We start from the raw sequence: 17,430 nt of genomic DNA on the forward strand, positions 1-17,430 counted from the left end.
TCACACCACACTCAGTAATTTTCTCTTGCTCTTGGCTCACTTGTCACTTGCAGCCATCGTTAACCAATAGGAGAGGAACTAACTGGGTGCTCCAAAAAACCCTGGGTACATAATATACCTCTTTGGACTTTTGTTTTGCTGGCCATCATGCTGTTTATAGACATCTCTATCAGTAAGAGCAATGTCAAGGCACACGTTTTCATGGGAGGACTCAAGGCACAGAAGGACAGCTTTTGTTCTGTTGCTCACTGAAGCCTTCCCAAATCTCACACTCATACACTGGCTGAGTAAAGAGGAACGAGCTTAACAGCACAAGAGCTATCATCAGCACACGGTATGTGGCAGGGAGAGAAAGCATTTGAATCTTCCCTTTCCTCCCTGTCCATCAGAAACCTGAAATGCTGTCTGTTTTGCTTTTGCCTTGGATGTGCTTTTCACAGAACACAATGTTCAGAGCTGCCCCTCAGGCAGCACCTCTCCAAGGCCTCGGCTGAGCTCCCATTAGCATGCTGACGATGCGCTGATTTGTGCAAGATCCCAGATGACCTGGGAAAGCAATTTCCTGTTTGATTAGGTGCCTAAGTGACATCGAGCCTGGGATGTCTGAGACTCCTGAAGCTGAATTTGCATTTCACTCCTGGCTGCTCCTCTCTGCTGCTATCACACTGCCAGCCCTAGGCTGGCCTCTCATCCAGAACCTTCTGCCCTTACCACTTGAGTTGAACCAAACACACAAAGGACAGTTTTATTTTTTCTGTCCTCTCTGAAACACAACGAGGCTATCCCAAGGGAAGAAGAAGTTTATAAGTAATGTCACTTGCACATCTTTTTTGATTAGGGAGATTCCTTACTGACAGCCTACCCTGGCTGCTCATATTGTATTGCTACAATACCAGCAAAACTGCAGCTAGAAACTCTCCCCAGTTCCCGATGGGAACCAGAGCACATTACATCAGCACAGACATCTATGCAACACTGCTAATGAAGTTTTAGACTGATTTTCTTCCTCCAGGTTATCTGTGATGATACCTCCAGGCACATTACGAAACTGATGGCTTAGAACAGTTTGCTCTAACAGGGTCTCTACAGCATCCTGTGACACACAACAATCATTCCTGGAAGGCTGAGCTACTAAGGATCAGAAATATATATTATATATAATAATATATTTATATATATATATATACATATTTCAGGAACTGAAATACATATATTTCATTCATCAGCACTGATTCTGCACCATCTCCTTTAATTAGGCAGCTATGCTTGAAAAATAGGGAAAATACCAGTACTCACTTCCATATTAAATTCCTTCAATGCCATACCACCAACATGAACTCTGTTCCATGCTGATATACACAAGGTTGAATCAGTTGCTGTGTCAAGGCTCTCTGAGTGAAGTTGCCAGACACTTTTTCATCTGTCCCATGTCTGCGAGAGAGAGGTGTGCCAGCATGTTGCTGGGTAATACCCTGCACTACCCAAAGTCAAACATAACAGGTTCCCCAAAGACGGTACCTTCTCAGAACTGCAACAGCAAACCCAGGAATGGCAGTGCCAAGAGCAAACTTAGAGCATGTTCACCCAGAGGCCCCCAGCAGTATGCCAGGACCACCCAGGATTCAAGGCAAGGCAAAGGAAACGCTCAGAAGTGACTCATTTCTTGTATCTCAGATCCCTTTCTCACTTTTCCTTCCCAACCAAGGCATGGTAAGAACAACAGCGTGATGCTTGCTGTGGGCTTGTCTCTGAGGTGGGAATCAAACATTGTAGAGCCCTGCCACAGGAGAGCTATTTGTGAAGGACAGACAAAGATGACAGCTCTTTAAAAGACCGTCACTCTAGTGCTCTCATAGTATGAAGTTAAAAAGGCAAGTCCAATACTTATCGCTTCTATTACAGAAATGGCTACGCTGGAGAGGAGGGTGATTTTTTATGTTATTTTCCCCCAACTACAACCACGCAAGTTTTTTCCTTTTGCAGAACGGTCTCCAAGCTCTCATTACTGCTGGTCTAAAACATTTATTCCTGCCTACTCAAATCTGCCAAAAGAGAAATGAATCATATGTCAATAAAAGTTGGGGTCCTTAACATGCGTTTCAGAATTAATCTTAACAGGAAAATGTGTGAATCTGAGCACAGCCACAGCAAGGGCTGCCAACTTCATTCATGGTAATTAAGTGAAGCCACACACATTTAGGAGGATATTTAAGGAGTGCAGAGTGTTCCCATCAGACTGGACTCAAAAGTTTCTCTGTGAGCAGCTAACCTAGAAGAAAAAGTCATCCAGAACTACCAAGGATAGAGAATTTGGCAGTACCTGCACTGGCATTTCCTACAAGGAGTCAGGCCTGCTTATTTGCTGGCCCTGATCACATATGGGATGGCAGCTCCCTTGTGCCTCCCTTTTGGACTCAATCCCACCAAATGCTTAACACACAATCCAAACTGAAAATATGCTTATGCACAGGCATGGTCTTATACCCAATGCTTAGCGTTAATAATCTCAGTGCCTGATTTCTTGAGAGGACAGCACACTGCTCACACACATTCAGTTTATCTGATGACACCAACTGTACACATCCAGACACAACAACTCTATTTCAGCCCCTGTAACAAGCACACAATGCCGCAAAGTCTGGTTCATCTGAGCAGTTGTACCCAAAACAAGTTTCCAGGCTGTCAGTTAACGAGCAGCTCCATGAGGAGGTAACAGAGATGTTCTGCTGCTGAGGACCACACGCCCTTGCCTGCCCAGAAGCACCTGCCCTCATCAGCACATACCCTGGCAATGGTTTCCAGGCAGCAAAACAGACATCCCACCCCACTGGTAGGAAGAAAACGTTCTCCACAGCCACCTGGATTCACTTCCCTCCATCTCTCATGCTCATCACGTTTTCCCCTATAAATGCCAGTAAAAAAAAAAGAAAAAAAAACACAACCCACACCCTCACATTTTCTGTCTCCCATCTTTACATATCCCAATGTACACCTATCTTATCTTTATCTCCCACTGCTGCTGGCTTTATGAGCATCTGTTTCAGCTTCTCCACATCCCAGGACATGTGTCTGACCAACATCACTACTGGTGTCACTGGGTGCTTTTGTCCCAATCTACAGTGATCTTACGATACAAAATGCACTTGGGCAGACTCATCTTCAACCCAACAAAAAAACAGATGAAGGCTGTTGCACAGCCAACCAAGCAAAGAAGTGAGAAGTATTAAAAAATATTTATCAGCATGTCAAATCTGTCATGCCAAAAGGCAGAATCTCTCAACTGGCAATTTAACAATACAAACTTCTAGGACAAATACTACTGCTGTTGGAAAATATTAAGATGCAATTTTTCAAAGTAACAAGCTGTATTGTTTTACTGCTTCCAGGATTTATTTTAACCCTCTGATAGATGCATTTATCCTTCTAGGTGGAGGATGGCTGGCCCCTGGCACAGAGGCAGAGATGGCCTTGTCCAAGCATGGCTGTGTTCAGAGCACTGCAACTACATTCCTAATAGACACAGAATAGAGGGAAGTGTTTATTGTGCAAAAGCAGAGAGGGGAAAAATTTTTTAAAAAGCTGCATGGTATGAATCACAGGAGAATAAGTGGGATGGAAAGAGACCTCTGTCCTCAGGTACTTCAATGTTGAGCCTATTTGAGCCACCAATACCAAAAAGAAAAAAAGTAATGTGCGTGTGTGAATAAACATTTCATCTGGGAAAAAAATGGCAAAGAGGGCACCCTAGGGATCTCTGTTCTTGTTCATAGGGAAGATGAACATTTGCAATCCAGTTGCCCCCTCCTTCCCCACCAGGTTGTTACCAAGCAAAGCAGACCCCCACACAGGCAGCAGGAGCCTGCGGTGTTCACTTCTGCTCAGCTTTCAGAACTTTCCTTTTTGCATGAGAAACATTCTGGCTAATCCTGTAATACTACTGCTTGTGCTCCAGCAAATGCAGCCATAAGTCATAAGGTCCTCTGCTCTGAGGTGAAGCACAAAGCTCCTGCAGTCACTGGAGCCCAGAGTAGCACAGTGACCACACGCTGCCTGGCTGGCTTTCCTTTCCACAAGCACCTGAGGACAAGATCCCACTCCACATCACACTCTCAGACCCACGCATCACAGACGAGGTCAGCAATCTGTTGCTGATCTTGTCCAGCACTTTCAGCTATGCTTTTGTGGACACAAATCAAAAGAACCATAAACCTTCTGAGTTCACACAGGCTTTTTGATTCAGCAAAGATAGCAAGACTTAGAAACTGTAATCTCACAGTTGGTGACAATCAGGTAGAGGCAATCACGTTACGTCAGCCTCCAGTGACACTCCAGTCTTTAGCACAGACTGCTACAATGCCACCCATGCCCAGCTCTGGCTGCGCTTTGTGCAAGGCTGCTGCAGGTGGCACTGCCAGAAGCAGACCTGCTGCAGGCCCTGGTGGCAAAGCTCAGCCCTTCCCCCTGAGGAGCTCCTTTCCCAGTGCAGAGGAAGCAGCGCTACTGGGAGCCCTCTCGGCACAGGACCCCCTCTGCACCCTTCTGCCATCCCATTCAGGCCACACTGCTGGCCCAAAGCTGCGTGCATGCAACATGCCATTCACATCAGATATCATCTGTGGCAAGTTTAATTTCCTCCAGGAACATGACAGAAATAAAATTACCTTGCTATTTGTTGCTCTGGGACTGGGATGGATTTTGTCTTCTATATGCTTTCTTTGCATCAGATCATTACTGAACTGGTGCCAGTGATTCTCCAAAGCACAGTCATGTGAACAACCACAGGAGTGACCCAGAAGAGACAGTGTCACTGCAGTGTCTGGGAACAGAGGCAGGTCACTGCAGTGACAAGAAAGATCTTCCACAAAGTGCAGATTTCCAAAGCAGTTTTGATTTGTTCTCATTGGAGTTGACATAAATCTTTCGTCATTCCACCTCCCTTGACTATGAAAGAAGGCAGCCTCTCTACCCCACAGCAAAGCAGCTACGAGGCCAGCTATAGGCTCAACTTCATCTCAACCCAGCAGATGCTGTATTAACAAGATAACAACAACTAATAAAAAACGGTATTAACTGCTAACAAAGAAAGGAGCCACACACACACACACACACACATACACACACACACACACACAAAAAGCAGGAAAAATTGTGGTAATAACATGATTGATTCTGTTACCTGAGAACTAGGAACAAGGGATTTCCACCAGTGTCCACCTTTCACAAGGTCTACATCACTCAAGGGCATTGACACTTTGCCAATGACACAGTGGCGTGAGAATTTGTCAAAATCCACTACAGTTAAAAGCAGAGTTCTTCTCTGGGCTTCTAAAAATGGGATTTCAAATGTGTACCTCTCTTCAAACACTGGGTTCTGAGTTTTGCGCTTAACTCCAGTCTGTTTGGAGTTCTTCTGGTCTGGAAGCAGACAGATCTTCACGTAGGGGTTGGAGTGAGCCATATCTTGCCTTGAGCCGTCGTACGAAATGGGGGGAGGCAGATCCTTAGCCTCAATGACTCGCACTATCAGGTAATTGTGCAGCAGGTCGTACTGAGTGCTGAAGTGCAGCATGCCCAGCTGGTACTTGGATAAGATTTCCTCATCTGTCAAGGAGTCCATATCATCACTATTCGAGTCAAGAGAGTACAGTCTTGGTTCAAATTTTCTAAAATAGTCATCTGGACTATAGGTTTTCCGCAGGATAGTTGGCTGAACTATTTCTTTCTTGGCTCCTATTATTCCAAACTCAATAGGTTTAATGTCAATTAATGGAGAACTTGGCCTCCTTGTCTCTAAACCTAAACAAGAAAAATGCAAAAGTATGATTGTTAGAAACTCAACCTATTAGAGGTCCAAGTCATCTCGTGGTTCTTTACGTTTGGCTATTCTGTACCTGTGCAACGTGGGACCTTCCACCACTACACTGTAAAAAAATTAATAGCACCCTTTGTTATGCTGCAGAGCAATCTCAGCTACGCTACCCCCCCCACATCCATTTTCACCAGACACGTGCTTTAGCAAGAAGAACAAGGCTGGCCTCTTCCACCATGTTCCTGTAGAACAGGATAAGATTTTAATCAATGTACCTTCAGCTCGGACTTGATTACCTGTCTAAAAGATGAAAGAGCAGGCAATACACTCTGACTTTTTCCCCCACAAGAATTACATTAATGTTGGAAGGACGACCTTACTTGAAATCCGCCTGGTGAGGCTGTAAGTGGACCGTGATGTATCTGAAGACGACCGCCTTCTGTCAGGGGAAACATCCTGATGAGTGGGAGGCAGGTCACTGATTGTATTATCAGAGTCTCCATTTTTGTCCTCATTTTGGCTGCTTATCCTGTTATAATGAGAGACCTTTGGGTGATTCAACACAGTAAAAGGACTACCTACAGAACAAAAATGTATTTGGATATTCTAATCTTGCATGCACATCCCAGGATGCTGCAGGGTATCTCCTTCACATCTACTTGGCAAGCAGAAGGCTGAGCAACTGACTTCATGCCTATGTAAAAAGGAGATTATCTTTCTGCCTGCCTTTCCAGCAAGAGTGTATCAGCACCAGAGCATGACACAGGCCACAAAAGCACGTGACTTGGATCTCAATCAGCAGTAGTATATTCATCTTTGAGCAAATAAAAAAAAAGAAAACAAACAAAAAAACCTCACAACATGAGCTTACTGCTGTAAATCCATTGGTGCTCTCTGGAAGTGGCCACCAGTAGGAAGGAGCCAGCATGGGAGACCACCATGCTCAGACATCCCAGTCCCACCAAACACCTCTCTCAGTAAAATATTACTTTTCAGACACTGAGGTTTCAAAACTCAATAAATAGGATTAATTAACAGTCATCTATTGATATGCCTTTTTAAAGAACTGGCTGCTCTTTATCCATTCCTATAAAGCAGAGGTGACTTTCAAAAGACAGAAATGTTACTGCCCATGGGTCTTGGTGGGGGCAGGGAGAGGACAGCAGCATCCCAGTAACAGTGCCACTGAGAGCTGAAGCACCTCAGAGAGGACTCAGTAGGAGACTGGGATCATAACAAAATCCTCATACAGTTCCCATTTCACCTTAGTTTTCCTCTCTAAGGTTAAAAATCTCAACTTCTCACAACTGCAAGGCACGCACCACTGCTGGGATCTCCCAGCTCAGGCTGGAAGGAGAGCAAGAGACAGAACCACACAGAGGTTACAGCCCCACTGCACCCTGAGAGCTGAGCCGCGGTTAGAAGTCTGCTGATGGAAATGAAACGAAGCAATGGTACGGGACACTTAGGGCACCACGCTAAGTGAATCCAGGAGATGGAGCGCTCAGGAAATCTCAGCAGATCACAAGGAAAGCGCCAGCACAGAATGAGCAAAGCAAAGGGAATGCTGCTCCAGCCTAGCTCCTGAGTCACTCATCCCATGGCCATGGCCAGGCTGGGTGCAAATGGAATACATTCAATCATTTGCTTTAGTAATCAGTGCCTGAACTAGAGAAACAGAAATGTTTGGGGAAATAAAATTTTACAAAATAGAAAAGGCCCCCTGAATACAAAAGAGATTTTAACTAGAATTTCTTATCTAAATCCACAAAATTCACAGCAGGATTTACAGTACGTGCAATCCTCACTAATCCAGAGTCATACAACTCATACAACTCATCCACATTAAAAATAAACAAATAAAGAAAGAAATCCAAAAGTAAGGAAATCAAAACCAAAACCTGTGTTAAAGAGGGCACACGGTACTTGCACAGCTCTGCAGCCCATTAGGGGCAGTCCAAACCCTGCAGAGTGACACAGTAGAAGCACAAACAGCTTTTTCATGCCTAAGTGCAGATCTGCACGATCGTACGTAGCATTTGGATGTGTTCATGTCTGAGAAGCAAATGCACAAAACAAGAAAGCAGAGTGAAAAGGGAATCAGGAAGAGAGGCATTAAGGATGCTCTACAATGGGTAAACATAATAGTGAGTTAATAACATACAGATGACCTTTAGTAAGGAAATTGCTACTGAGCTACAATAATTTTTCCTCAAATAAACTTTGGCTCTGGCTAAGGCAGCTCTGTTTCTGCTTAATCAGAGCCTTTGGGAAGAGGAATCTCGTTCTGATTTCAATTTAATCTCACAGAACATGCACCATTTATCTCTGGGTTTTTATGGAGAATATTCCACAACAGGCAGTGCCAACACACAGCCTTATTCCCAGCCCATCGCTGCACAGACTGGGATGCAATCACTCATCGTAAGATAAGCAGCAGCAGCTACCACGCATTCAGGTCAATGCAATTAGGTTCAGTAGTTCAGTAAGGTTTTTTTTTTTTCCCCAAATTGCTACTAGAAGCCACTGTGAAAATTCAGAAAGCGAGGAAAAATCAACAGCCTCTCAAGAAGTACTTAAACTTGCAGCCTTAAAGTCCTCTCCTGAATTTCCAGGACATCAGGTGTCTCACAGCTACCAAAGGGAAAACCTGCATGCAAAATACAAAGGACAGATCACTGAGACAGATCATCCTGTTGTTTGCCAGTGGGCAAATGAAGACCATAGCATCAATTTTTCTCTGGAGACTGGGTAGGGACATAGGGAAAGAGCAAATTGCATGGCATTTGCTTCCTGGGTGCACAAAGAAGTGGCAGCATTGAAAGACCTCAGCTAAAAATTTGAGTTTATTTTTAAAACACTTTCAACCTGTGAGCAGGGAATACAATAAATTGATTTGTTCCCAAACTTAATGCATGTATCTAAATGCAGAATATGGTGTTGTCAAATCCATCTTCCATTTGAGGGGTTTCCACTGAATCTAAAAGCTTTCTCTTCAAAAAGAGAAATAAGGATGGCGTTAATTAGCATATACAGTTCTCTGAGCTGAATATGTAAAACCATACCCATTAAACACATTACTCCAAGACCAATTTCCAAACCTAGCCCTAACCCTAACTCAACGCTGTTTCCTACCTTCAAAAATGCATAAAGGAATTGCTAAGTATAAGGTTAATATAATGAAAATAAGAATGTTTTTCAACTTGTGATCTTTGAGTCAAGAGAGGATGCATGGCATCACTCTCATCTTAAATCTACATGCAGAAAGAATGCAGCGCTCCTATTGATCAGCAAACAAAATAGATCACTTCTGTCCCCTGCCTTCTACTCACCTTTCCATATTCCAGACCCCCACTTCTCTACAGTTCTTTTCCCTTCTCCTCTCAGTTTCATCCTCTCACTCAATGTCTTTCTCACCTCTGCTTTGCTCCACTCCTTTTGGGACTCCCTGACCAGCTCCCAACAAGGTCACCCTCCTGGCGCCACTTGGGCCCATCCCTGCCAAGCAGCAGGAGTCAGCAGCCCTACAGAGCCCTACAACGCATGGAGAGTGACTTCAGTCATCCTAAGGCAAGACACCTTCATGCTGCCACTCAAAGCCAAATTACTCATCTACAGAGTCCTCTCTAACGTCTCTGCCTGCCCTCCCAGGTGCCACCTGTGGGAACTTGCCTTCTCCCACCACTACAGCCCCTACCTGCCCCAGGCTGCCCACAGCTGGAAGGAATGGTGAAGATGTGGTACCAAAGGCACAGCCCTGAATGTGAACCAAGCTGGGGGCCCTAGGGACCCTACTGGGCTGCATCACTGAAGCACAACACGGCTGGGAGAAGAGTAGTGTGAAGCACAACATGGTTGGAAAAATGCCCAGATCTTCTCCAAGAATGTGCTGCCTTCTGTTTATCAACATTACCAAAATTAATCATCAAGGCTTTCAGATGGAGTGGAACTGGGGGAGAACAATACAGACTGAAAGAGAGCATTTTACAAGTCCAAAGCTTTCTGTGTTCTCAGCCTGTGGCAAAGCCCAGCTCATCCACAAGGTCACCACATCACAGTGCCCTAGAGCCAGGCAGGATGCAGCAATCCATACCTGGCTGCAGGGCCAACCAGCTGCACGTCACAGCCCTCTGCTCAGCATGGCAGCTCTGAGGTTCCCTCTCACAGCAGGGCTGCCTGCTTGCTCCCAGGTGCACAATTGTTTCTGCAGCAATCTTTCTACATCCAATACTGCTACCTCATCGCTGCGTTCTCCTGTCTGCAATGCTTTCCTACTTAGCATTGATTTTGTTTCCATTTCACATTAATTGCAGGTAAGCCAACTTCTGGGCATGTATCTGACTCTTAAACATGATGTTCAGCATTCAAAAATCACTCTAACATATCTCAAATATTTCTACTTTTATTGCTTCGGTATTAATTACCATCCTATTCTTCCATGATTCAAAAAAGTACATAGATAAAACCATGATTTAGACATGGGTTTAACACAAATTTCATGTAGCAACAGTACACGGACCTTTTGGACCTAACAGAACAGCAGCAGGTACTCACAGCAGTAGGTAACATTAGCTGAGCATCATAGTGCTCATCAACATCACAGCATCATGGGATGTGCCAAATGGGCACCTCCCATGCCATGGCTTTGAGCACAGAAGACAGCCCAGCACAGCCATCATCAGCAATGCCTCCTCAGTCACCTCTCTGGTTCCCAAAAGAGAGAGTGTGAAAAAGGGAAGACTGTCTGTCTTTGTACTAGATTTTCAAAGGGTGAAACCTGCTGTTGTCACTCTTGTTCTTTGCTGATTCGAGAGGAAGTCTTGAAAAGGACTAAGATGATGCATGAGTTCAAGCCCTGCTAAATGAAACTTCGGATGGATTTCTTGTCAGAACAAATACAAGGAATGCCTTTCACCTTCCTAGATTATAACAATCTTAACGCCAAGATAAGAAATTTTTCCAAAACAAATTCATCAGCATTTCAGCTTAGTGGAAAGTGCTCCAAAGCTCTGGTCTGTCTGTAGAGAAAATGGGACTTTGGATGAGAAGTGTCCTTACTGCTAAACCAACAAATCAACTTCCACTCCAGCTTACAAGATAATTACTTCTGGCCTACCTACCAGAAGGTGCTTTACCAAGGCTCCCTGCATTATCTGAGCTAACAGTGCTGCTGGTTCTCCTTACCACTCAGCCACCTACTTTCCCACCCTTACCAGGAGATCCTTCCTTCATGTATGGCATCCTCCAAACCCTGAGCCCCTCTCACCTTTTCATATCAATACTCCCATCGCAGCTGAACAGCCCTATTCTTCCATTAGTGCTGTGAAATTGTGCAGCTAAACTTACAGCCAGGCTGGAGTCTGAGCAGGAAAAGGTCCCAGGATTTCAACTTCATCTTCATTTGTTTGACAACAGCTACAGTCGAAACACTTCTGACAACAATTTCTACAAGTCCACCGGCACAGCAAGAGATCCGAGATTCTAGCGAGCAGACCCTGAAGCCATTGGAAACCAAAGTACAAGATTACAACCCATCAATAGCTATTGAGAAATAACATTCAGCTGTATGTATGTGTTTCTGCAACAGCACATTAAGAACTATATTTATTCCATCTGTACCAAAAAGACAAGTGCTGCGCAGTTACCAGCCCAACTTCACTGATGCCGTAACAAGGCAGGAAAATAAGCATTCACTGCAGGTACTTCTCCTCTGGTAGCATTGTATCATTATGTATGTTGGCAAGAGGGTGATTTACAAAACGCTACCGTAACAACATGCTGGAGTGGAAACATGCTTATTCTTTCACGCACATCAACAAGCTGATCAGCAAACATACAATAGGAGGAATGAAAACCAAAAGGTAAGTGAAAGCTCCAACTTAATTCTGCAAGGTCTATTTAATTTGAAAACCTTAACACAGCAACATGAATACTTTTCATCCCCATAGATATGTCAGCATGTAATATCCACGTGATCCATTCGCATATGGCATTACAGCACAACAAATTTGCCGCTAAAACGGATCAGTGAATGCGTTCTGTCCTCATGCCTCCCTCTGCTAGGACGATTAACTTTGTGCACACCCAGCCCACTGCAGGGAGCACAGAATGCCTGCACCAGAAAGCCCAAACTGAGCCACGTCCCATCCTGCAGCAAGCAGCCTGCTGGAGCATTGCTAGAGAACGTCACTGCCCCATGGCCACGAGACAGAGCTGAGAGAGCACAGCACATCCCCAGAGTTGAGCAGGAATCAAACCACTCTACAATCATATGTAAGCTTGGAAGGTCCATAAGAAGCTGAAGACATACAGCACATGAGCATTTCTCCACAGATATCCCACCAAATCACTTGGTACAAGGATGCTATCACACCACACTGAGGGGTTTTCCCTTAGAACACAGGTCTGCAGAGAAAGCCTCATGGGAACATCTGGTTTTGCTCCACTAAAACGGGTTTTCCATAAACAAACACCGGACATTGGGGAAAAAAATCATCAGCCTAGAATGCGGTGCGTTACTTATATCTAGGACATCAGTAAAGAGTCAGAGAATACGAGACAATCCCCTCAGGATGGAGCGAGGAGACAGAGCAGAGAGTGAATCATCAGATTAACTCACCTCATTTATTGGTTCCAACTGTCCTTTTAGACATCCAGGATGAAGCAAAGGAGAACAAAACGAAAGAGACAAAAACAGGTTAGCCATGCTCTAACAACTTCACATTTTCTGCCATGACATGCCCCGGCCTGGAATGAGCTGAAATTTCTGCAAAACAACCAATTCCCCACAGAGGTGCCCTGGCCAGGTGCTGGCTGCTGCTCCCAGCCCTTTCCCACCAGCTTGCTGAGGAGTGAAACCCCAACCAGCCCCACAGCACAACAGTCGTGCTCCTTGCCCCTTGCTACAGGGTACCACTTTGCTTTCCTTACAGCTGTCTCCAATGGCAGCATACAGCAAATTGTATCCCAACACTGCAGTTGGGAAAGGTGTGTGTCCAAAATCTGCCCATATGAACAGAGCTCCAACACCAACCTAGCAAAAGCAGCATTCGTAGCAAGAGTCACATCTTCTCTTTCAGCCTCTCCCTGTTCCTGACTCAGAGGTTAAAAGCACAGAGCTGAGTGCCCAAAGCCTGCAGCATGCACCCAGTTCAGACATTTGCACTGCAGCCCTACCTGAAGGTCCAGAAAGTTTACAGCAAAGGGAGAAATGATGGCAAGCCCCTGCTCAAACCATGCAGCCAACCATGTAACACTCTACACACCTTTCTTCATTTGTAACCACACAGTTAGCAGCATTCCAGGTGCCTGGTGAAATGCCCTTCTTACTCTGCTAATGACCGAGTGTCCCAATTGTCCCAGCTGTCCTTCTGCAAAGGGGGTCCCTAAGACAGAAGCAACAAAAAGCCTCTTTCCTGCCCTTCCACCTGCACAAATCAATTTCTGTCTTTACATTCATGGACAACATGGACAAAGACAGCCTTCTACAAAGAAGCCATAATTTAGCAGTGAAATTTTGTTCCAAAAATACTCCTACGAGCTGTGTTTTACTCCATCTGAACTTCTCCAGAACCAGCACTTGGTGAGAAGGCCACGGCTCATTTACAACAAAAATTAAGAGACTGAAAATGCTGCAGTGCAATGTGACGAGATGGTGATTGGATACCCATGGACCAACTGGTTAAAGAGATCCTGAGAGGTTTCATGGGGCTTTATCATTCCTTATTAACGCAAAGTTGCAGTCAATGTGACAATGGTTCAGGGAAGCTGCTGTGAGGATATTTAAATTGCTCTAAAAATAATGCACTGGATTTGTGCCATGCACTCAAACGCTGCAGCACGTGCTGGTCAAAAGAAGTGGCACTTCTGAGTGCCTCCAATGCTGCAGGGACATGGAGACAGCTTGGGGCACACAGCCACAAATGGCACAGCCATGGGCTATGGGAGAGTACAGCCACGTGCCAGCAAGTGGAGCAGCACGAGGGTTGCACAGAGCTCAACAGCAATGCTGCTGCCGCTCAGAACGCTCCGCCGGGGGTTGGGGGGGGGGGGGTTCAGCAATAACAAGGGCTGAGTGTTACAGCGCAGAACAGGCAAACAAGTCACCAGTGCCACAGAGGATATAAAGGCAGGGACCCATGAAAGGAAAGCAAACAGGAGCAGCTGTGTGCATCCACCTGGCTCACAGAGGTGGAGGTGGACGCTGGGAGGGGCAGAGGTTTGCAGAAGGGTGCAATGGGCAGCGAGGACTCCCAGCCAGGCACCCTTATTATCCCCGGTATCCCTGCGCCGTGCCCCCAATGCCCAGCAATCTCATTCCGCCCCACTCCGCAGCGCCCCGCAGCTTCGCACGGTCCCAGCGCCGAAACCACGTCCCCGGGGACAGCGATGTGCCCCCGCCGGCACCGGCTGGATCCGCGTGGGGCAGCCGCGGCCTCGCTGCACATCCCGGCACGCGGGGCTCCGCGCGGGGCCGGCTGCGCACGGCGGCCCCCAGCCCGCCCCGTCGGGAGCCGCGCTCCACCGGAGCACCCGCCGCAGCCCCGGGCCGGGGTAAGCCGGGAGGACGGGGCCGCGGGGTCGGGGAGAGCGGGCACGGACGGTGCTGAGAGCGGGGGCTCCCGTAGAGCTCCCGGACGCCTCGTCCAGCTGGAGCCGTTCTGCTCGGTTTTATCTGAAAATGGGGCTGCAGCCTACAGAGCTAGAAAAACAAGCAGCTGGAAACCGCAGAGCCGGAGAGAAAAGCGCCGGGGATTTTAAAATAACCCGAAATGAATTCGGCCTCGCACTGCCGGGGGTTCCCATCCATCACGCCGACGGCTCGGGCCGCCCGCGGCCGAGGATGCGTCCAGGCCGGAGGGGCCGCTGAGGTCACCGCCATCCCGGGCTGCCCGGGGCTCGGCAGCCGCGTTTCACCCGCGGCGAGAAGTCCCCGTGCGGGCACGGCCCGCGTTCGCCCGCCCCCCGCCCCAGAAGTTACCCCGAAGTTCCGCGCCCAAACCGCGCAGGGCAGCACCGCCCGCCCGGCTCCGCGCGGCGCCCCGAATCGCCCCCGAACCCCGGCGGGACGCCCTGCCATCCCGCAGCGCCGCCGCTCCGCACCCACCTGGATGTACGCCATCTTCCGCGGGGCTCCGCCGTGCCCGCGGCCGCTGCGCCGCGCTACACCCCGCGGCTCGGCACGGCACGGCACGGCACCGCCCCGGGCGGGGAAAGAAGAAAGGGGAGGGAGAGGAGGGGAGGGGGCGGCTCACGGCGAGGCCGGGGGCGCCGTCAGGGCGCGGGGAACCGCCGCGCCCCGCGCCCGCCGGCACCGGCGGCGTCCGCCGGGGCTCGTCGGGAGCCCGGACCGCCGGGGGCCGCGGAGGCTGCGAGCGGCGGGCGCTGCCCGGTCCGGGCGCGGTGCAACAGGTCCGCTGCAGCGCGGGCGAACACTGACCTCCAGAGGGCCCGGCGCGGAAATTCAGCGGCGGAACCCCTCGCCGGTACCCGGGGAGCGGCACGGCTCGGCGCAGCCGGGAGGGGGTGGTGGAAGCGCGTCGGTACGGAGCTGGGCCGGGGCGGGCTCGCCGGGCAAAGCGGCTTTTGTACCTGAGCCGCCTCTGGGCAGCTCGCTGTGAGAGGAGGCTGCGAACACACCTGAGCTGCGCGTGTTTCAGGAGCTTACGTGCACGGGGATAAGACGTGTGTGCAACGTACAGAATTAAAGCGCATCCTCGTGTCTTGGCGGGCGATGAGGAACGAGCTGGTGGCACGGAGCTCTGAGCACCACGCACCTGGGTTCTATGCCCTGCGTGCTGAGTGATGGGCCAGAAATGGGACCTGGGATGGGACAGAGTGATGGATTAGTCCCAGCAATGGGACCCAATGATGGGGACCAGTGGTAGCCCTCCTGGACAGCCGCTGCTGAGCGGTGCTTTGACCTGGGCAGTATTTCAAGTTCTGTTCTGAGATCAAACTTCTGCAAAAGGAGAGCTCAGGAAAGGTGCAGGTTTGAGGCTGTTCCTGCTGAGCACCATTTCGGTACCACAGGCTGCAGCTCCTCTCTGCACTGCTGTAAGCGAAGGCTCTGCCCGCTGCCTGTGGGAAGCTCCATGGCTGCCTCCCAGCACCTCTCCAGCACTGGATTCCCGGGCACAGCTGCAGCTCCCACTGATGGAGCTGTGATGTCCTGGGGAGAGGTGAGCTCACGTACCGCTGAGAGGCTCTCTGGTCACTGAGCACATGTATGGCCCAGTTCTCACTGGATTCAACGGAAACCTCCTGCTGATTGCCGTGGGAAGAGCCTTACCCCAAGTTAAGAAAATAACATTCTCGTTTTCCCCAGGGAGAGCAGCTCCCGCTTCAGAAGAACAACTACTGCAGCGGAGATAAGCAAGGCAAAATCTGTAACGCTTTGTTTCAGGCAGTTTTGATCATGACTAAACCATGGCACAAACTGTTTGTCAATTTTTGCTCTTGAATTCTTTTGAATTCCGCTACCTCTTTCTGAGTGCCAGCATTCCAAATGTCAGCCCTTACCCTGAATATCGTTGCTCTTTTCATCCTGACTCACCACCGCCCTAATGCAGCTCACAGGAAGCCAACACATGGCTGTTGTTCACATTGCAACATAGCAGAGAGGGGCTCAAACTTTAACACAGATTTTTGACTCGTTAAAGCTATACTGCCGTGAGTCACACCTGTGACACGCTTCACTATATGAATATATGAGCATGGGCGTTTTCATACTCTTGGAAATGTTCAGGAGAGGAAAAGCTGGTGCTGTGTCCATCCTCTGTCACTGTGGCATACCACGCTCAGTGCTCCTCTTCCTTCCAAGGCAGAAGGCCCTTTGGCTGAGCATGTGGGCATTGTAAACCCAAAAAGAAGAGTGGCAGAATGAAGTTGATGTCAGGTTTAAGCAGTGTTGTTGGCTGCTGCAGGGATTGACCTCAGCCCCGTAGCACAGAGCCGTCAGGCAGCTGTGCCCCATCGCACACTCATACATATACATGCACTCTGGCACTGGTACACTGCTGCATGAAGGCTTTCAGATTACATTCTCTCAGCAAACGCAGTCACTGGGCAAATACAGCTCTAACCCAAAGGATATGATGGATTCAAACCAGCAGACAGGTGGTTATTGTAAAATCTAATTTCAGATCTGCATATGGCTGATGCTCTGATTAAGCTCTGCTTCTCCAGCAGTCGGAATAAACAGCCCCATTTGACATGATGACAACATAACCTTTGGATGTCCTCTGCTGTGTGCCCTGTGTCTGATAAGACACATTCCATGCTTCCCACATGCAGTGGCTGCGATGCAGATGGCAAGGCATACAAATGCAGCATTTCAACACAGAAAACAATGTAATTAACACCATGATTGCAGGATATGGCTTTTTTTATAGATTTCTCTTTTAACATGTACTAATACATATCGGGTTTAGCATTAGCTATGTATCCTGAGAATGCAATTGAATCACTTCAGCCAGCTCAGCAAGCAGCAAAATCTCCCTCCAGTACAGCAAATCAGTTCTGCAGCTCCTGTGACAAACTGAAATCAGGGCTGATGGCATTTCAAGTGCCCTGTGTGCTCCTATCTACTCACCTAGGCAGAGACACCAGGCTGCTTCATG

At 48.1% G+C, this 17,430-nt stretch overlaps 1 protein-coding gene across 2 annotated transcripts in view; it reads right to left on the reverse strand.

Moving 5' to 3' along the window:
* SYT17 (synaptotagmin 17) overlaps positions 1-15,052 on the reverse strand; it is a 30,743-nt gene extending 15,691 nt beyond the window's left edge. Inside the window, exons 1-5 of one of the 2 annotated variants that reach the window (XM_085237339.1) lie at positions 14,916-15,052; positions 12,429-12,446; positions 11,156-11,304; positions 6,190-6,338; positions 5,177-5,796 (exon numbers count right to left, since the gene is read on the reverse strand). In XM_085237339.1, the coding sequence (XP_085093465.1) occupies positions 5,177-5,796; positions 6,190-6,338; positions 11,156-11,304; positions 12,429-12,446; positions 14,916-14,930 (951 nt within the window). In that variant the 5' untranslated portion in view covers positions 14,931-15,052. The remainder of the gene's footprint in view (positions 1-5,176; positions 5,797-6,189; positions 6,339-11,155; positions 11,305-12,428; positions 12,447-14,915) is intronic. The other variant, XM_085237340.1, reaches the window with a different exon arrangement.
* Positions 15,053-17,430: the final 2,378 nt, after the last annotated feature.

Source organism: Meleagris gallopavo, chromosome 16, assembly GCF_905368555.1.
Source record: "Meleagris gallopavo chromosome 16, MGAL_WU_HG_1.1, whole genome shotgun sequence".
Classification (NCBI taxonomy): Eukaryota; Metazoa; Chordata; class Aves; order Galliformes; family Phasianidae; genus Meleagris; species Meleagris gallopavo.